We start from the raw sequence: 21,269 nt of genomic DNA on the forward strand, positions 1-21,269 counted from the left end.
CAACAACTGTCACACGAAAAACATACTTGCTGGATTTACACCAACGATTTCGTCTTTCACTCAACTTCGTTGTACAGTCCTATAAATCTATTTGGTTTTTCTTTAGGCTATTGAAAATTGGATTTACAGTGTGCACCAGTAACCTACTAATTGTTTTAATTTCATGAATCTGATTTTACTATCTTTACTATCTCTAGCATGTTCAACCTCTCTTTCGTATCGTCTGAGATCCCTAAAGATTGGAAAGCTGCCGCGGTCATCCCCCTCTTTAAAGGGGGTGACACTCTAGACTCAAACTGTTACAGACCTACATGATGAAGTCGGAAGTTTACATACACCTTAGCCAAATACATTTAAACTCAGTTTTTCACAATTCCTGACATTTAATCCTCCTAATAATTCCCTGTCTTAGGTCAGTTAGGATGCCCACTTTATTTTAAGAATGTGAAATGTCAGAATAATAGAGAGAATGATTTATTTCAGCTTTTATTTCTTTCATCACATTCCCACTGGGTCAGAAGTTTACATACACTCAATTAGTATTTGGTAGCATTGCCTTTAAATTGTTTAACTTGGGTCAAATGTTTTGGGTAGCCTTCCACAAGCTTCCCACAATAAGTTTGGGGAATTTTGGCCCATTCCTCCTGACAGAGCTGGTGTAACTGAGTAAGGTTTGTAGGCCTCCTTGCACGCACATGCTTTTTCAGTTCTGCCCACACATTTTCTATAGGCTTGAGGTCAGGGCTTTGTGATGGCCACTCCAATACCTTGACTTTGTTGTACTTAAGCCATTTTGCCACAACTTTGGAAGTATGCTTGGGGTTATTGTCCATTTGGAAGACCCATTTACGACCAAGCTTTAACTTCCTGATTGATGTCTTGAGATGTTGCTTCAATATATCCACATAATTTTCCGTCTATTTTGTGAAGTGCACCAGTCCCTCCTGCAGCAAAGCACCCCCACGACATGATGCTGGCACCCCCGTGCTTCACAGTTGGGATGGTATTCTTTGGCTTGCAAGCCTCCCCCTTTTTCCTCCAAATGTAACAATGGTCATTATGGCCAAACAGTTCTATTTTTGTTTCATCAGACCAGAGGACATTTCTCCAAAAAGTACAATCTTTGTCCCCATGTGCAGTTGCAAACCATAGTGTGGCTTTTTTTTATGGCGGTTTTGGAGCAGTGGCTTCTTCCTTGCTGAACGGCCTTTTAGGTTATGTCGATATAGGATTAGTTTTTACTGTGGATATAAATACTTTTGTACCTGTTTCCTCCAGCATCTTCACAAGGTCTGTTGCTGTTGTTCTGGCATTGATTTGCACTTCTCGCACCAAAGTACATTCATCTCTAGGAGACAGATCACAACTTATTCCTGAGCGGTATGACGGCTGCGTGGTCCCATGATGTTTATACTTCCGTTCTATTTTGTACAGATGAATGTGGTACCTTCAGGCATTTGGAAATTGCTCCCAAGGATGAACCAGACTTGTGGTCTATAATTATTTTTCTGAGGTCTTGGCTGATTTATTTAGATTTTCCCATTATGTCAAGCAAAGAGGCACTGAGTTTGAAGGTAGGCCTTGAAATACATCTACAGCTACACCTCCAATTGACTCAAATTATGTCAATTAGCCTATCAGAAGCTTCTAAAGCCATGACATCATTTTCTGGAATTTACCAAGCTGTTTAAAGGCAGTCAATTTAGTGTATGTCAACTTCTGACCCACTGGAATTGTGATACAGTGAATTATAAGTGAAATAATCTGTAATTAATTGTTGGAAAAGGTAATTGTGTCATGCACAAAGTAGATGTCCTAACCAAAACTATAGTTTGTTAACAAGACATTTCTGGAGTGGTTGAAAAACAAATTTTAATGACTCCAACCTAAGTGTATGTAAACTTCCGACTTCAACTGTATATCTATCCTACCCTCCCTTTCTAAAGTCTTCGAAAGCCAAGTTAAAAACAGATCACCGACCATTTAGAATCCCACCATGCCTTCTCTGGTTTCCGAGCTGGTCATGGGTGCACCTCAGCCGCGCTCAAGGTCCTAAACCATATCATCCCCATGTTCTTTATCTTGCTCATTTGCACCCCAGTATCTCTACTTGCATATTCATCTTATAAATGTCTATCACTCCAGTGTTTAATTGCTAAATTGTATTTTTTTTGCCACTATGGCCTATTTATTGCCTTACCTCGCTACCTTACCTCCCTCGTACTACATCTGCACACACTGTATATAGAATTTTCTATTGTATTGACTGTACGTTTGTTTATCCCATGTGTAGTTTGTGTCACTGCTTTGCTTTATCTTGGCCAGGTCGCAGTTGTAAATGAGAACTTATTCCCAACTGGCCTAACTGGTTAAATAAAAAGTGAAATTTATGTATCATTAGAAAACAAAATCTAGATCAGGGAATCATTTGGTCCTGTGCTTAAAAGGAGGTATTGCATAATTCATAAACACACTACAGTGGTGAAAATATCCCCATCCCCCAAGACTTAGGAGCCATGACTCAGTGAGAGCTGTATGTACGTTCAAAACTTTATTTATGGAATACAGTGTAGAAAGCGTTTTTCCCAGTCAAAGCAAATGGCTTGCACAATTACACACAGTGGAAATAAAGCCACAGAGAAATAAAGAAAGAAACCCTGCTCTCTCTAACTCTATACTGCCTTATTCTGACTATGGTAAGGTAATGCATCCTCTGAAAACCCAAGCAAAGGACTGACCCACCTGCAGCAGTGTGATGCACACAGCTCTACACACCACCACAACACTGCCTTAAGTCTAGTACTGTGTCACAAAATGGCACCCTATCACAGGCCTATATTTTGACTACTTCTCACTGAAACTGTAGTCCATCCAATTACCGGATGGCCCTGCTAACCCGCTGAAAGTTGCCTTCTAGGCCACGGTAGAGGTCGTCGTATGGCTGGCTCTAGACAAGTGCTTGAGAGAGGTGAGTCGCATGCCTAAAGCAGGGGGAAAGAGGGGAGGGTGGTTGGAGATTCATTTTACAGACTGCCCGTCTGACTATCCATCTGGAACAGCTAGTAATTCCCTCTACCTCAATCCTTCCTTCCTTCTCTCAATCTTTCACATGCACCCTCCCCAGGCACCGACCCTGCTCAGTTTCTAGTCTCAGCAGAGAGAGAAAAAGAGAGAAGGATGAGCCGAAGCAAGAAAGGAACAGATTGGGAAGAATAAGTAAGCCCAAAATGGTATTGGATTGTTCTTATATATCACAAACAAATGTACAGGAGGAGAACGTTGTTTATTTCTAGCGGAAACATAGAACCGGAACAAGAATTCTAACTAGACTGGAGAACAGAGTCATCCACCCCCGTCCCTCCATTCTCCCCGCCGGCTGGAACCGGCCTTCCCACCACATACACACACCCCCCCCCCAATCTTAAAAAGAACACACGACAACATGGAATCAAAGAAAGAAATCAAAAATTAAATAGGGCCGATTCATAACGTCTGCAAAACGCAATAGGATGCCAACGCAATAAACTAAAGATAATCATAATTCATATGATAATATAATATACAAATACGGATCAAGCCAGCCCCCCCGCAGTTTTAGGAACATAGCATGGTTGAAATAAAAAAGGAAGAAACTTAAATCCAAAAAGCACAGATCTCTCTTACAGTGTATTTATTAACATGATATCCAAGCAGAGAGAGCCCATTCACCGAGATTCATATATGTTTTTATCCAATGTCATTTAAGTCACGTAATCACGAGAAAGATACTAAATGTACAATCCTGCTAGAATGATCATCTCGATGTGAGAACCTCTCTGGAGACGCAGAAAGATATTTTATTATTCTCAATAATAACCCCATCGTAATTTGTCATCATGCACTAAATAGGAACGGCTACTTTGTTACATTACACGCAACTTTAAAAAAAAAAGACCTCTTTACATATGATTTTTTTTTCTAATTTTAATTTCTTTTTTGAAAAACAAAACCGAAAATGATAGAATAACTAAAATAAAGAGCTCATTCAGAGTACATCATCATTATTATCATCATTTTAGCCTTGTGTGACCTAACACAGCACAGCTGTCATAAGAATGCACAGAGAAGGAAAGGAGGAAGGAAGGATAGGAGGCTTCATTGACCCATAGACCTCACCTATTCCCCAGTGTATAGAGAATGCAGTAGTGTAGGGTTGGGGACAGTGTGGCTGGCACTACAGCCAGAGAATGCCCCCTTAAATAACACTGGTCTGGAGTCAGATCTCTGTCCAAATCCATTCCCCAACTCATTCCAAATCAAACTAAAAACAGACTCTGGACCAGTGTTGAAGGGGACAGTCTCCATCTACACCAGGAGTGATAGTGGTGCCTGGTTCCAACCTGCACTGCTTGAGGGTAGGTTTGGAGTGGGGATAGTGTTAAGGGCATAGGGGTGTGGAGGGTTAGAGGGGTTGGGTAGTGGTCATAGGGGTGAGGGGGGTTTGTCATTCCTCAGTTCTGCATCTGCTCGAAAAACTTGTAGGTGGGGTTCTCATAGCCGTTCTGCTGCATTTTGGACAGGTGGCGCTCCTCAGGGGTGACTGCTGCATCCACCTGCAGAAACAGAGAGATGTGTTACACACAAGATATGGTATGTCTTCGTACACCAGGGGTTCATAGTCATTCCACGGAGGGCCTAGTGTTTGCAGGTTTTTGTTTTTTTTCCTTTCAATTAAGACAACCAGGTGAGAAGAGTTCCTTACTAATTAGTGACCTTAATTCATCAATCAAGTACAAGGGTGGAGTGAAAACCCGCAGATAGTCGTCCCTCTGTGGAATGAGTTTGACGTGTCATACACTATTGCTGGTTCTTTTTTGTTGTTTAACGAGTGGGGGCTGTTCCCACTCCTTACATGTTTACTGATGCAGTAGGATAGATTCGTACCCATGCTGACACAGTACATGTGCACTGTTAACCTTCTACACAGACTTTAGATTCAAGTCTCAAACTCATAAACAACAGAAATAGAGACAAAAGGAAATACTGAGCCAAAGTCCAGAACAGTACACGCATAGCATATATATTTTACTATCCTTGTGGAGACCTAAAATTGATTTCCATTCAAAATCCTATTGTCCTAACCCTACCTCCTAACCTTCATCCTCGTGGGAGAATTCCCCTCGTTTCACTATCCTTGTGGGGACGTTTTGGGGCTTTCCGGTACCCACTAGGATAGTAATACAAGTCCACACACGTCACCTCTACCACTCACCTCGATGACTCCGTGGTGGATGGATGTGTACTGCTTCTTCCTCAGCATCACCAGGGTGATGACAATGACGGTCGCTATGACGACGCCTCCCACCATCAGCCCGATGATGGCGCCCTTGTTAGAGCCGACATCCTCGGCGAAGAACACCTCGAGAGGAGAGAGAGAGGGACTGTAAAATCACACCACACAACCAATCACAAATACTGACTGGATTTATGCAGACAGATCTGGGGTCAGGAGTTCAAGGCATTAAGGTGAAATTAAGTCGGAGAGAGTAGGAATAATTTGGGGTTTGGATGGAATACAAAAAGACAATTTGTAATCTAACGTTAGGATTGCTGTTTAGGTGTTAAAAGAGGCCGCGGTAAAGTTGAGGGGGTTTGGGATTTAGGTTCAGAGTTACATTAGAGGGATTTTGAGGTAAGCTTAAAGTTACATTATACAATATGACTGTTACATAATACATTTTCTCCCTTATTTAACGAGGAAAAGTAGCAAAATGTATAAGAGATTTAAATTGGGCACGAAACGCCGCTTGTTTTTCTAAGTGTGAATGTATGCGTGTCGCAGTTTCAGATCTGCCCACCCTGTCCAACCTTTTAGAGTACCAGACGCACGCGCAACGAGTTGGAGATTCATGTGCTTAGACAAACATGGAGCACACCTGGTTCAGTTCAGTCCTCTGAAAGGTATTTACAAAACAAAAAGATTCATACTGATAAGTACAGAACATATACAAGAAATATACGTTTTGTGGAATTAGCACAGATTGTCTGTATGTTTATTCCATTACATGTACAGTGTAGAATGGAGATGATCTATAAATGTTTCTTAGCACATGCCCCCAAGTTTAGTCTCTACAAAACAGGGCCATCTCTCAAACAGGGACAATCAATAGGGCCAGCTCACAAGTATGGGCTTTTAGACATGGTTCCTAATCAACACTAAGAGCAAAATCATTTTGAAAACATAAAAACTAATGATATAAATTGATAAAATGTCAAATCTAGTGCAAAGGCATTTTAGAAGCATTGCCTCTATAGCTAATACCAGACTCATTCATTCTTCATTGGGCAGTCTTCTAAACTCCCGAATCCATTTCATTCCAAGATGTTTATACTTATTTTTGATTATACTTTTGTAATGCTTTTTTTGTGACGTGGATCATAATTACAGTCTATCAGGTTGCGTGATCCTCGTAATGTTACGTGGAAAATACAACTTATGGGACGCAGAATTAAATATACATCGCACAAACGCAACCAGTTATTTTTCATATTCGCATTTAATTTCTGTCACTCGTAAATGCGAGAGCTAAATTGAAACAATTAGTGTTTACCTTTCCACAACGCAGTCGAAAAGGCATTTGTCCATGTGTTTACGTACAGCTGACAGGCAGCTACGTCCAATAATTATGTATTCATCTCCATGTCTGTTGACACATGTCTGTGTTGCAGCTCAAGAATCGGGATGTTAGATCTACTTATTATTTTATTAAAATGTTTAAAAAATAAATCAGGCCCTATTCATTTCTGTGAACTTTTAACTCAGATCCCATACCTGCGTACATGGACAGAGAATTATGTAGTTGGTACGCAAAATGCGTGCATGTTGGCAGGTCTGCGTTTTCAATTTCAGACAGTGTTCATCTGAGGACATTTATAAATTAGCGCTGGTGTGAAACTAACATCCTGGCAACGCAGACGCCAGTTACTAACCCTGGTCATCTCGGCAGGCCTTGGTTACCATTCCAACGGTTAGCCAATACATATGGCTAGACATACCCTTATGGGCATGGATATGTTTGGGATAACTCCGTGATGCTTGTATCTGGCCATTTATGAAAAGAGTGTAAATATACTAAATTAAGTGGTGTGTGTGTAGATACCAGTTTCTGGTGGTGCACTTCGAATCCAGTGCTGTGCCTCTCCTCTGCCTCCATCCTGAGCTCAGGGATCTCCTCTGGCTTCAGACCAGACACTGGTCGTGTTGGAAAGTCTCTATCAGGAATAGGGCGGGCATCCACAGGCTCAACTAGGGAGAGCCAGGGAAAATGAAACGGAAGGATGAGTATCTTGTTAATATAGTTTCACTTTGATTTCATCCCTGTCAAGGCCCTGACAGCGGTCTACAGTTATGGATTCGGTTAATCCACATTAAATTTAATGTGTGGTTGTATGTAGAGTACACCTACCCTGGTTCGGTCTGTTCCCACCCTGACTCTGTGTGTATTGATCATAGCTTTAGGCACACCTACCCTGGTTATCGGTGTTGACCTGGTTGAAGCTCTCGGGGTGGATAAAGCCCAGTCCGTCCAGGCCCATGCCCAGGTCTTCTTCCTGGGGCAGCAGGTCCAGGGAGGCCCTGGTGCTGTCTGGAAGACTGTCAGGCATCAGGGCATCATTGCCGTAGCTCACCCGCACGTCACTCTGCAGGTTGGACAGCTGCTGGGCCATATCTGCCTGCTCCTTCTGCAGCAACTCTGGAGAAAGAAGAACAATGGAAAAAGGGGAAGAGGGTGAAAGACCACAGCAGAGAGGATTAAGAGAGAGAAGAATAGAAAGGAGAGGATGGAAGGTGTAAGAAACAAGGGTAGAGAGAAAAGGAGAGAAAACATCAATGCTGTTGCAATAGAATGGTAAATGACTAATTGAACAATTACGATTATTTATTAGTACATACAAAGACAAGAAAATAGGATCACTAGAATATGGATGTCTCAAATGTCCACCATTTCCTATAAACAGTGCATTCGGGAAAGTATTCAAACCCCTTGACCTTTTCCACGTTTTGTTTACATTATAGCCTCATTCTAAAATGTATTAAATAATTGTTTTTCCGTCATCAATATAAAAAAACTATTCAGACACTTTGCTATGAGACTCGAAATTGAGCTCAGCTGCATCCTGTTACCATTGATCATCCTTGAGATGTTTCTATAACTTGATTGGTAAATTAAATTGATTGGACATGATTTGGAAAGGCACACACCTGTCTATATAAAAGGTCCCACAGTTGACAGTACAAAAATTAAGCCATGAGGTGGAAGGAATTGTCCGTAGAACTCCGAGACAAGATTGAGTCAAGGCACAGATCTGGGGAAGGTTTGAAGGACCAAGAACACAGCGGCCTCCATTCTTAAATGGAAGAAGTTGGGACCCACCAAGACTCTTCCTTGAGCTGACCGCCCGGATAAACGGAGCAATCGGGGGAGAAGGGCCTTGGATAGGGAGGTGACCAAGAACCAGATGGCCACTTTGACAGAGCTCCAGAGTTCCACTGGGGAGAGGAGAACCTTCCAGAAGGACAACCCTCTCTGCAGCCCTCCACAAATCAGGCCTTCATGATAGGACCTCAGACTGGGGCAAAGGTTCACCTTCCAACAGGACAACGACCCTATGCACACAGCCAAGACACAAGCCTACCAGACAAGCTAAATACAGTGGGGCAAAAAAAAAAAAATGTAGTCAGCCACCAATTGTGCAAGTTCTCCCACTTAAAAAGATGAGGCCTGTAATTTTCCTCATAGGTACACTTCAACTATGACAGACAAAATGAGGAAAAAAATCCAGAAAAATCACATTGTAGGATTTTTAATGAATTTATTAGCAAATTATGGTGGAAAATAAGAATTTGGTCAATAACAAAAGTTCCTCAATACTTTGTTATATATCCTTTGTTGGCAATGACAGAGGTCAAACGTTTTCTGTAAGTCTTCACAAGGTTTTCACACACTGTTGCTGGTATTTTGGCCCATTCCTCCATGCAGATCTTCTCTAGAGCAGTGCTGTTTTGGGGCTGTTGCTGGGCAACACGGACTTTCAATTCCCTCCAAAGATTTTCTATGGGTTTGAGATCTGGAGACTGGCTAGGCCACTCCAGGACCTTGAAATGCTTCTTACGAAGCCACTCCTTCGTTGCCCGGGTGGTGTGTTTGGGATCATTGTCATGCTGAAAGACCCAGCCACGTTTCATCTTCAATGCCCTTGCTGATGGGAGGTTTTCACTCAAAATCTCACAATACATGGCCCCATTCATTCTTTCCTTCACACGGATCAGTCGTCCTGGTCCCTTTGCAGAAAAACAGCCCCAAAAAGCATGATGTTTCCACTCCCATGCTTCACAGTAGGTATGGTGTTCTTTGGCTGCAACTCAGCATTCTTTGTCCTCCAAACACGACGAGTTGAGTTTTTACCAAAAAGTTATATTTTGGTTTCACCTGACCATATGACATTCTCCCAATCTTCTTCTGGATCATCCAAATGCTCTCCCAGCCTGGTGCAGGTCTACAATTTTGTTTGTGTCCTTTGACTGCTCTTTGGTATTGGCCATAGAGGAGTTTGGAGTGTGACTGTTTGCGGTTGTGGACAGGTGTCGTTTATTCTGGTGCCATTAATACAGGTAACGAGTGGAAGACAGAGGAGCCTCTTAAAGAAGAAGTTACAGGTCTGTGAGAGCCAGAAATCTTGCTTGTTTGTAGGTGACCAAATACTTATTTTCCACCATAATTTGCAAATAAATTCATAATAAATCCTACAATGTGATTTTCTGGATTTTTTTTCTCATTTTGTCTTTCATAGTTGAAGTGTACCTATGATAAAAATTACAGGCCTCTCATATTTTTAAGTGGGAGAACTTGCACAATTGGTGGCTGACTAAATACATTTTTGCCCCACTAACTTACATGCTCACTTCGAGGCAAGCAACACTGAAGCATGCATGAGAGCATCAGCTGTTCCGGACGACTGTGTTATCACACTCTCCATAGCCGATGTGAGCAAACAGGTCAACATTCACAAGGCCGCAGGGCCAGACGGATTACCAGGATGTGTACTCCGAGCATACGCTGACCAACTGGCAGATGTCTTCACTGACATTTTCAACCTGTTCCTGACAGAGTCTGTAATACCAACATGCTTCAAGCTAACCACTCCAGTCTCTGTGCCCAAGAACACCAAGGTAACCTACCTAGGCAGAGTTGCAAAGAAAATGCCATATCTCAGACTGGCCAATAAAAAAATGATTAAGATGGGCAAAAGAACAGTCACTGGACAGAGGAACTCTGCCTAGATGGTCAGCATCCCGGAGTCACCTCTTCATTGTTGACGTTGAGACTGGTGTTTTGCAGGTACTATGTAATGAAGCTACCAGTTGAGGACTTGAGGCATCTATTCCTCAAACTAGACACTAATGTACTTGTCCTCTTGCTCAGTTGTGCACCGGGGCCTCCCACTCCTCTTTGTATTCTGGTTAGAGCCAGTTCGAGCCCTTCTGTGACGGGAGTAGTACACAGCGTAGTACGAGATCTTCAGTTTCTTGGCAATTTCTAGCATGGAATAGCCTTAATTTCTCAGAACAAGAATAGACTGACGAGTTTCAGATTAAAGTGCTTTGTTTCTGGCCATTTTGAGCCTGTAATCGAACCCACAAATGCTGATACTCCAGATACTCAACTAGTCCAAAGAAGGCCAGTTTAATTGCTTCTTTAAATCAGACCAACAGTTTTCAGCTGTGCTAAAGTAATTGGAAAAGGGTTTTCTAATGATCAATTAGCCTTTTAAAATGACAAACTTGGATTAGCTAACACAATGTGCCATTGGAACAGAGTGATGGTTGCTGATAATGGGCCTCTGTATGCCTATGTAGATTTTCCATTTAAAAAGATCTGCCGTTTCCAGCTACAATAGTCATTTACAATATTAACAATGTCTACACTATTTCTGATCAATTTGATGTTGTTTTAATGGACAAAATATGTGCTCGTCGCCTCTCGCAGTTTTTTTAGTTGCTCCTTAGTTATTTTTCTATTGGTTTTATATGGATTCTTTTATACTTCAGTTTATTTAGATTTTTTTGATTTATTGCATTGTTGGTTCAGGGCTTGTAAGTAACTATTTCACTGTAAGGTCTACACCCTTTGTATTCAGTGCATGTGACAAATAACATTTGATTTGAAGACAACGCAGCAGTGGCTTCAGGACAAGTCTCTGAATGTCCTTGAGTGGCCCAGCCAGAGCCCAGACTTGAACCCGATCGAACATCTCTGGAGAGAGAACGGAGAAATAGCTGTGCAACGACGCTCCCCATCCAACCTGACAGAGCTTGAAAAGATATGCAAAGAAGAATGGGAAAAACTCCAAATCCAGGTGTGCAAAGCTTGTAGCGTCATACCCAAGACTCAAGGCTGTTGTCGCTGCCTAAGGTGCTTCAAAGTAAAGGGACTGATTACTTGTTTAAATGTAATATCATTTTTTTATACATTTGTAAAATGTATAAAAACCTGTTTTTGCTCTGTCATTATGGGGTATTGTGTATAGATTTATGATGGGGAAAAAACGATTTAAATCAATTTTAGAATAAGGTTGTAACCTAACAGAATGTGTAAAAAAGGTCAAGGGGTCTGAATACTTTCAGAATGCTCTGTAGGTACCCCATGGGCCCTGGTCAAAATCAGTGCACTATATAGGGAATGGGGTTCCATTTGAGAGTCTTCCTCAGACACTTCACTTGAAACAAGGTCGCTCTCTGTTCTCATTTGTTTTAAAGACAGGAGAAAACCAAACTAATGTCTGTGTTGCTGGGAGGCGGTGTGTGTGCGCCCAGAGGGCAGGGGAGCAGCCTGAGAGAAGGGGGTTCGGTGACGCACACAACTCAAGACCCAGACAAACACAGAGGGAGGGAGGGGAGCGGGAAGAAGTAGCTATAGTTATTGATTTGACAGGTGTAGGTGAGAATTGAGAGATGTCATGATTATCTGTATCATGAATGAAAAAGTGGATGAGGGTTTTGTGGATATAAACTATGGATAGTGGTTGGTGACAGTGTGCTGAGGGCAGGTTACTGGTTCATATCAGTTAATGCTTACACACAGACCTAGTCAACCTTTACCTGGTTAATGAAGGAGAAATGAGACTGGGGGAAAAAAGAAAAAAAAAAACTCACCAACTTGGTCCTGGATATCGTCGGCCACTCCGGGCACCTTGTAGAGCAGGCCCAGGGACTGGTTCATCCTCTCCTCAATCACACGCAGGTGGGTCAATACCTACATGTACATTTGAATGCTATTTAATACAAGCCATCTTCTGTGAGCCATACATTGTACATGTCAGGAGGTTACCAAAATACCCTTCAGTGGTGTATAGGTGTTTGTGGGTGTGTGAGCACATTTGGCATTGGGGGTGGATGTTGTTTCTAGGTTTAATTATTTTATCCGGCATAAATGGAAAATATTTTGTTTCTGCACTGGAGAGGACTAGAAAGTGGTCAACCAACGTGAGACGAGGTGCATACAAAAAGTAATAAGGGCATCAATAAAAATCTTCGATTTGATTCAAGATCAAATCAAAATGTTTCAGCCTTCATGAGAATGACAACAAAATTACAGTCACCATGTAAAACACATTCAAATGTGACTTAAATTATTATTATTTTTAAAGGCCTTTAGTGGGCTTATTACCTGGGGTCGGATCTGTGCGGCCTTCTTGGGGTCGACCATGCGGACGTGCTCAAAGTGTTTAAGGGTGTGCTGTCTGTCCTTCTGCTCTGCACGGACATACTTCTTCAATAGGCTGAACACATGACGAGGCTAGAGAGAAGGAGGGGAAAAAGGGAGAGAGACAGCGGGAGCGAGAGAGATATGAGTCAGAACGTCGGTCTGTGTGTGGGAAGATTAAGACAATGGGAGGATGATCCATATGTACTGTGTGTGTGTGTGTCCCTACCCTGGGTGGCTAGGCAGTTAGGTGGCTCTACAGGGCCAGGCAACACTGTGTGTGTGTGTGTTATACTCTGTTACTACATACTCTCTACCTACCCTGGGTGGTTGGGCCTGCAGGGAGGTCAGGTAGCTCTCCAGGGCCAGGCGACGGCGGTCATTGAGCAGGGCCTCAACTCGGGCCATGTGGGTCTCAACCAGCTGCTGCCTCTCACTGGCTGCCTCCTGCTCCAGGGCCTCCACCTTCTCCTGGAAACGCTGTGTGATAGACACACACATTATTATACTGTACAACATGACATTTAATATACACACATATTGAACATAGTATATGTGTAGTATATAAGTCACTACCACCTACCACACTATTATCAAATATTCAGACACACAACAGCTATGACATTGAGTCACAAAAAAATATTCATAAATGCTCAATCAGTATCTTCTGTGTGTGTCTGACCTGGATGACAGCCTTCTTATCAGCACGAGGTAGACTCTTGGCCTCCCTCTCGGCCTCCTCCCACTCCCTCATCACCTACACACATACAAGAAGAAAGACCCGTTACTGCTGTATCTAACTCCTTCCTTCCGGCTATAGTCATACATGAGTTTTCACCACGCCCGTGTCTTTGCTTCCTTCCCTTTCACCTCACCCATTCTCCATCCTCCCTCCCCGTTCCACTCTCAAAACTCTCTATCGCCCCTTCCATCTGCCTTTCCCACCCTCCACCCCTACCCTTCTCGCTCCCTCTATCCTACCTGGGACATCCTCTCGCGGTGTTTGGCCTCCAGGCTCTCCTTGGCCTTGGCAAAGTGGGCGTGTTCGTTGTCATCCCCGGGCGTCTCCAGATAACGGTCCACGGCATCGGGAGGGCTGGGGGTGGCGGTGGGCACTGATTGGTGGAGGGAGGGGCCCGGGGTAAATGGACATGGAGGACAGGGGGTGCGCGGGTGCAATTGAGGAGAGGGAGGAGAGAGAAGGGGATGAGATGGAGAGAAATTTTGAAAATGACTCTTACAATCTGGTCTTCAGGTATCCCCCATTGTTCCTTCACCTTCCCCGGGGATCCCTTTTTCTATGTTTCTTCTTTCATTGCTTTCCTCTTCAAAATCCAGACCAATCTTATCCAAAGTGACTTACGATAAGTGCCTTCAGAGTATTTGACTTGACTGAAATAAGGATCCGGAGGCAGTAATATAATACCAATAAACAAAGTAAAGTTCCAAACTACCAACACTATGTAGCAGCTAACACTAATAGCAAACACTAATGCTAGACGATTAATAATACTAGTGTTACAACAACAGGTTGGTTAGTGATTCATCGAGCGAGTGAACGAGAGTAAACAATACAGAGTGAAAAAGCAGAGAAGTGTGTGTTTGAAGGGTGGCTGGTGTCTCTCCGTGTGTGTGTGTGTGTGTGTGTGTGTGTGTGTGGTGTCCTGGTTGGAGGATTCCAGATTTCCTGCTTGTTCCGGCCAGATTCCGGGAATTTTCCAACCGTGATTTCTTTAAACAAATCTCTTCCATTAATGTGACTGACATAGACACTCCAAGTCATTTAGACGTTTGATTAAAATCCTCTAGAAGAGTTACTTTAGCAATTTGCCCATTTATTTGACTACAGACAAAACGAGTAAAAAGCTGTTATGCCTTAAGGCTGGGATACCTTGCATGACCTGTGATCCATTTGACAGGAAAAAGTCAATTGTATAATATGTAATATCATTCCGAGAGGAACGATGTTGTAAAATGTCCCCAGGCTAAAGTGTGTGTATCACATTACGTGACATACTGTACCTATCATTATCATCCTTGATTAAACATTGAACAGCATAAATATATTACTTCTTACATGAATAAGGAAGCGCTGATTTGATACTTTGGAACCTGTGTGTGTGTCATGTGAAGCATGTTTTTTTGTTTTAGGTTTGTCTCAGAGATAAGCACGACTTCCTTTCACAGACACTCAATAGTCCCAAAACAACCAAGAGCATTTTTTGCGATCCGAACAAAACAGAACCGTTAACACAATTTTCACTTGGAAGTCTAAATGTGAGGGTAGAGGATTGCTAGCTGGTGGAACCACAACACTGTCTTTCACACCTCCGATATGCTCAACCAAGTGGAAATCACACACGCGCGCACACACAATTTCAGAGGCTGCTACAGAGGTGAGATGGAGTGAAAGACAGGATTAGTGAGAGAAGGAGGGCGTGGGAGACATACGATATACAGAAAGTAGGGGGAGGAGGAGGGCGAGAGTGATCCAACGCTGAATGGATCGTTCACACTCGACTGTCAGGTCACTGCCTCACACAACACTAGAATCAGTGCGAGATAAACTTTTGCCTTCCATCTGTCGCGCACACACTGTCCGCTCATACGGAATCAGTGTGGGGGGGGGGGGGGGGGGGGGGGAGAACAGGTGAAATCACTCGTGTTAGTGTCTTCTAAAACCCACAAACAGGTTAAAAGGTGTGTGTGTGCGTGTGTGTGAGAATGTATTTGTCCATGTGTACAGTAAACTAGGGTTGGACGGTATCTAGATTTTCATACAGTCATACTGTTTCTGTACCATACAGTATTACCGAATGTGCACACAACGGACGCTATTTATTTAAATATATATTTAAATAAATAAATTGAAAAAATGACGTAACAGGGATCTTGATCTAGGAGGGAATTGAATGTCTTTGCTGTAACCAACAAGCTTGATCTTCACATCTAGCCCCTTGGCCAGCAGTTCGCAAACCAGATAACATTTCGAATTAGTTGTTTAAGGGGTGGATTTCTGGAAGCAAAGTAATTGTCTGTATCATTTCCCCAATATATGTTTTGGGTAACTATATCCACACACACACAATAACACATAAGCATCTACCTTATACACATTTTACAGACAATCTATTTTACAATAGTTCTATTTTGTTTGTTTTTAGTCCTTCCTCCATTTCCATCTGTAACTGTGCTATTTCACACATTTCTGAACGTATATACATTTGACAGACTCTTATTAATCCCACCCTTCAGCTCCATTCAACCCCTCCAGTCTCTCTCTCAACACCATCCATTTTGGATTTCTATTTATCTGATAACATTTATTGGACATTTTAGATTTGTTATATTTACACTTAACTTGTGGTTATAAGCAGTGGGCGTAGCGGCCCTAGCAGGGGGTGCCCCCACCCCAAAAAAGTCTACACAAAAATAATTTTTTAACGATATTGAAAATCATACCATCTGTATTTCGAAACACCCCAGTATATCACCCAAGCCTACAGTAAACACACAATGCGTGGTGGTTAGTGAGACATGGTTAGTGTAGTTAGCACCAAGGGGCCAGACGCTAACCAGAAACTAGCTAGCAAACGTGGACACTAACAGTGTAACACACAGACAGTTGGGCAGGGAGCTCTGCTGTCCGTGTGACTGACCATGCAGGCAGTACAACAAGATTTAGTTAAGTGAGACCACAGGTTAGCGAGAACTTGCATGGTTAACAGCTAGTCAGATGGTAACTAGCCAACATAGACACTACACGCAGACAGACAAGTAGTCTGTGTGACCGACTTACTAACAGTGCAGCAGACAGACAGTACAAGTGGTGGTTCGTGAGACCAGAGGTTAGCATGTAACGTGAAGTAGTATTAGCATGGTTAGCAGCTAGCTAGCCAGAGGGCAAATGACAGAGGCTAGCTTTCAGACGTGGACACGCAGACAGACAGGTAGACAGGATGCTGTCTGTGTGACTGACTTACTGACGTTGCTGCATACAGACAGGCAGTACTCCTCCGACTCAAAGTTATTGCGGTTGCCCCCGCAGCCGCCATAGATGAACTGGGCACAGCGGCCCTCCTCGCGGTCAAAGTACCAGCGTGCAAGCATGGCACGGCATGGGCCCGTCTCCGCATTCGCCCAACACACCTCTGGTAGGGGGGCAATGAGCCGTCAGCACACACACACACACACAGGGTGAGTGCGCCAAATGGCACCCGGCCTATTCCCTACATAGGCCTCTGGTCAAAATATACGGATATATAAGGGATACTATATAGGGAATAGGGTGCCATTTGGAACACATTCTTATTATTGTACAGGCGTGTGCATGCCAATGGTGTGTGAACTTACACACCACTGTAATGTCATGGGTGGTGGAATGGGGATTTAGCTGAATTCCTACTAATTTAGTGGTGAGTTTCTAGATTTGCACCCCCCCAATTCCACCCCTGCATACACTCACTCAACCTTTAACTAGACAAGAGTAAATTATGTACACACACAAGGCCCCTGGCCCTCCCAGTCACTCTCACCTCTGACCACTTCCTCCACAGACTCAGTGGTAGTAGTAGTGGTGGTGGTAGTCATGGCGATGTTGGTGGTGGGCTCACTATCGTCGCGCTCGTCAATGACGTCGTCATCATCATCCTCCTCCTCGTCGTCCTCGTCCCCGTCTCCATCCTGGTCATTGTCCAGCACCTCCTGCCCCTCTTCCTCATCATCATCATCATCTTCTTCCTCTACCATGGCAGGGGCGGTCTCCTCTGTCTCCTCCTCCTCCTGTTGCTGCTGGGGTGTGAACCCAGCTGGCTTTGCTGCCCCCCTTTCCATACTGTGAGAGGGATGATTGAGGAAGGTAGAAAGAGGGAGAGTGAGGATGTGTGTGAGTAACGTGGTTATAAGCGAGTGTACTGTGGGTGTGTGTGAGTGCTATTATAAGTATAATCTCATTCCCAGACACTTCTGCGCAAATGGACAAAAAGTCTGGTGGATCAGCGAGTCAAACTTCGCTGCTGTTAGCCACTACCAAAAGACCGGTAGAAACTCCAGGCGCATAGGCATTGGCTTAATGTACCAACCAATCACCTCTCACAACACCTTCCCCCTACCCTGTGTGTCATGCACACTTCAGTTTACGGTCAGCCTCGCAGTTGTGTGATTAGCTCAAATTAACTGACAAATACTTTACTCAGTAGGTCACTCCCATAGAATTCTATGGTCTCTCCCACTAAGGACAACTTTGAATTGTTGATATCCCAGGCTGATATGCACTGTGCACAATAGCCCGGGGGCGAGGATAGTATAAGTATGAATGTAAGGGAGTACTGTATGAGCTCCTGTGTGTGTACCTGTTGTCAGTGTAGTCAGTCTCGGCTCCTCCCCACCACACATCCGAGTCGTCCTCGTCCTGCTCAGTGCTGTCGGTCTCCCTGTCTGACGGACAGCACACAAACTCCACCCCCCGGAAACGGTCAATGCCGCACGGCAACAGCATCCCGTAGTCATGGAGATTCAAAGTGCGGTCTCCACAGGACTGGGTGAGAGAGGGATGGGGCTGTTAAAGCAAGGGCTGCGTGTACCAAGAGTAGGAGCACTGATCTAGGATCAGTTCCCCCCGTCCATGTCATTGTATTCATGGTGATCTAAAAGACAAAACGGATCCTAAATCGGCACTTCTACTCTGAGATAATTGATTCATACGGCTCCAGGTTTTGTGAATTATACACTACATGCCCAAAAGTAGGTGGACACCTGCTTGACAAACATCTCATTCCAAAATCATGGGTATTAATATGGAGTTGGACCCTCTTTGCTGCTATAACAGCCTCAACTCTTCTGGGAAGGCTTGCCACTAGATGTTGGAACATTACTGCGGGGACTTGCTTCCAATCAGCCACAAGAGCATTAGTGAGGTCAGGCACTGACGTTGGTCGATTAGACCTGGCTCGCAATCAGTGTTGTATGCATGTAAGTGTGCGCGCGTGATCTCACCTCTTTGGCCACAGTGTGCCAGTGCAGGTGGCTCTCACACATGTCCATGCGCTCCTGGTGCAGGAACTTGCACTTATCAGGAACCAGCAGGGCATCACTGACAAACTCTCCCACTGCACCATACACAAACAGAACCAATTAATATACAGACATAACTAAAAAAAAACATCTGCCAACAACAAAACAACCACTTTTTACTAAGGGATGGAATTCAAATAGTAGAAACGCACATAAATCAATTTCTCTCCCCCTCTCACATACACGCAACACATATTTCCCCCCTACACACAGCGAACCCCACCCACACACTCAAGCCTCCCCACACAGTGCATTTGTACCTAGGCATCGGTAGGGCACCACGATGTGCAGGTGACTGCGGCACTGCTTGCGGCCCTTCTTGCACCAGTTCTGGACGCTGACTGGCTGGTTGGCCTCCACCACGTTGGTGATCTGCAGCTCAGGGTATACCTGGGAGAGAAGAAACACGGAGTCTGTCTATCATCATCACTTTTCACCCCCCCCCCCCCATCCCATTTTCTATCTATGATTTCTCTCCCTCCCCCACATCACCCATCTGTCACACCATCCGTTCACAGGAGGGTAAGCACTCTTTTCCGCTCTCTCCCAATCACTGTTCGTCCACATCCTCCCATCCGTCCCTACCATCCGGTCAAAGCCCTCTTTTTTTTACTCCCCCTTCTCTCCATATCCTCCTCTCCCTCTTAATTGTTCTCAGTTCTCCTCTAATCCACCTCTCCAAGTATTACTTGTTTTGCTCCTCTCATCCAATTACTTGTCTAACTCACTCCACCCCTCCTTTCCTACCTTTCAATTGGTTTATCATTTATCCACTGTTTCCCTGACCCAATTCTCAATCTCCATTTTAACAGCACTACACTCCAACTCCTCTCTATGCACATGCCTTTCGGTTGTTTCTCTCTCCCTCCCTTTAGTTTATCATCATAAAATTCAGAGTTCAACTGCATTGTGCCATGTAAATGAATTACATTTATTGACCTTGAATCCCCCCCCCCAGCAATATTGCAGGGTGACGATTTGGCTCTTTATCCTTCAGCGCCCCCCAACTCTACCACCTTCCCTCCCGCCTAGCTCCTCGCAATATGTAGCTCTTGATTCACATCTTTCCTCCCCATCTATCCCCCCTTCCTCTCCCACCTCCGGGCAGTCCTGGTTGATGCCAAAGACACCATTTCTACTCCCTCTCTCTCCTACCAGAACTGCAGGATGCCGATACATTTGGATGCATCCCTCTCATTCCCCTCCCTCTCCCTTCTCCCCCATGTGTGTTCTCACTTTGCAGTATTTTTGCATTGCATGTGGTTGTATTATAGTGTATTTATATTGTGTATAGGTCCCATGTGGCTTAGTTGGTAGAGCATGGCACTTCAAACCCACAACCCTGGTGTTGCATTCCCACGAGGAACTAGTACGAACAAATGAAAATGTATGCACTCACTATTGTTAAGTCGCTCTGGATAGGAGCGTCTGCTAAATTACGTAAGTGTATTTTGTACGGTGACCTAACAAAATTTAATTTCCATGTCTATGGACATTATAGTAGGTCCTCGGTAGCTTAGTTGGTAGAGCATAATGCTTGCAACGCCAGAATACTACTACTAATAATAATAAGAATATAAATAATAATGTGGGTGCTTTCATTTGTCCTATTTCATACATCTGCACGTGTGTATTATACGCATATGTGAATTGAAAATTAGTTATGCATATCCCACTCCCCAGGACACACTTGGAGAATAAGCCATTGCTGATGGCGACTCCGGAGCAATTAGGGTTAAGTGCTTTGCTCAAGGGCATGTTAGATTTTTCACAAAGTCGGCTCAGGGATTCGAAGTAGCGACCTTTTAGGTTACTGGCCCAGCACTCTTAAAATGGACACTTCGGGATTTTGCCAATGAGGCCACTTTACTTCTCCAGAGTCAGATGAACTCGTGAATAACACGTTGTCTCGGTGTCCAGTATGCAGGAAGTTAGAGGTAGTTTCGCAAGCTAATGCTGACTAGCATGTAGCGCAATGAATGGAAGTCTATGGGTATGTGTTAAGATGTATGCACACATGACTAAGTCATCTTTGGATAAAAGTGTCTGCTAAATGGAATACATTATATTATACACTACCGATCAAAAGTTTTAAAACACCTACTCATTCAAGGGTTTTTCTGCATTTATAAAATATATATTTTCTACATTGTAGAATAATAGTGAAGACATCAAAACTATGAAATAATAAATGGAATCAGGTAGTAACCAAAAAAACAATAATCCCTACTCTTTGCTTGCACACTCCTGGCATTCTCGCAACCACCTTCATGAGGTAGTCACCTGGAATGCATTTCAATTAACAGGTGTGCCTTGTTGAATTAATTTGTGGAATTTCTTTCCTTCTTCATGCATTTGAGCCAATCAGTTGTGTTATTACAAGGGGTGTGGGGGTATACAGAAGATATATTTTACCAAATAGGGCCAAGTCCATATTTTGGGAAGAACAGCTCA

General features: G+C 43.6%; 1 protein-coding gene across 2 annotated transcripts in view; it reads right to left on the reverse strand.

The window, feature by feature from the left end:
• Positions 1–2,529: 2,529 nt before the first annotated feature.
• The window catches only part of appa (amyloid beta (A4) precursor protein a), a 34,810-nt gene continuing 16,070 nt past the window's right edge, over positions 2,530–21,269 (reverse strand). The window contains exons 3-16 of one of the 2 annotated variants that reach the window (XM_020482712.2): positions 19,076–19,205; positions 18,738–18,850; positions 18,095–18,279; positions 17,279–17,577; positions 16,727–16,894; positions 13,725–13,858; positions 13,426–13,500; positions 13,065–13,223; positions 12,708–12,836; positions 12,194–12,293; positions 7,509–7,733; positions 7,140–7,285; positions 5,252–5,398; positions 2,530–4,592 (exon numbers count right to left, since the gene is read on the reverse strand). In XM_020482712.2, coding sequence (XP_020338301.1) covers positions 4,491–4,592; positions 5,252–5,398; positions 7,140–7,285; positions 7,509–7,733; positions 12,194–12,293; positions 12,708–12,836; positions 13,065–13,223; positions 13,426–13,500; positions 13,725–13,858; positions 16,727–16,894; positions 17,279–17,577; positions 18,095–18,279; positions 18,738–18,850; positions 19,076–19,205 — 2,112 coding nt within the window. In that variant the 3' untranslated portion in view covers positions 2,530–4,490. The remainder of the gene's footprint in view (positions 4,593–5,251; positions 5,399–7,139; positions 7,286–7,508; positions 7,734–12,193; positions 12,294–12,707; positions 12,837–13,064; positions 13,224–13,425; positions 13,501–13,724; positions 13,859–16,726; positions 16,895–17,278; positions 17,578–18,094; positions 18,280–18,737; positions 18,851–19,075; positions 19,206–21,269) is intronic. The other variant, XM_020482713.2, reaches the window with a different exon arrangement.

The sequence above is a fragment of the Oncorhynchus kisutch genome, linkage group LG5 (genome assembly GCF_002021735.2).
Source record: "Oncorhynchus kisutch isolate 150728-3 linkage group LG5, Okis_V2, whole genome shotgun sequence".
Lineage (NCBI taxonomy): Eukaryota > Metazoa > Chordata > Actinopteri > Salmoniformes > Salmonidae > Oncorhynchus > Oncorhynchus kisutch.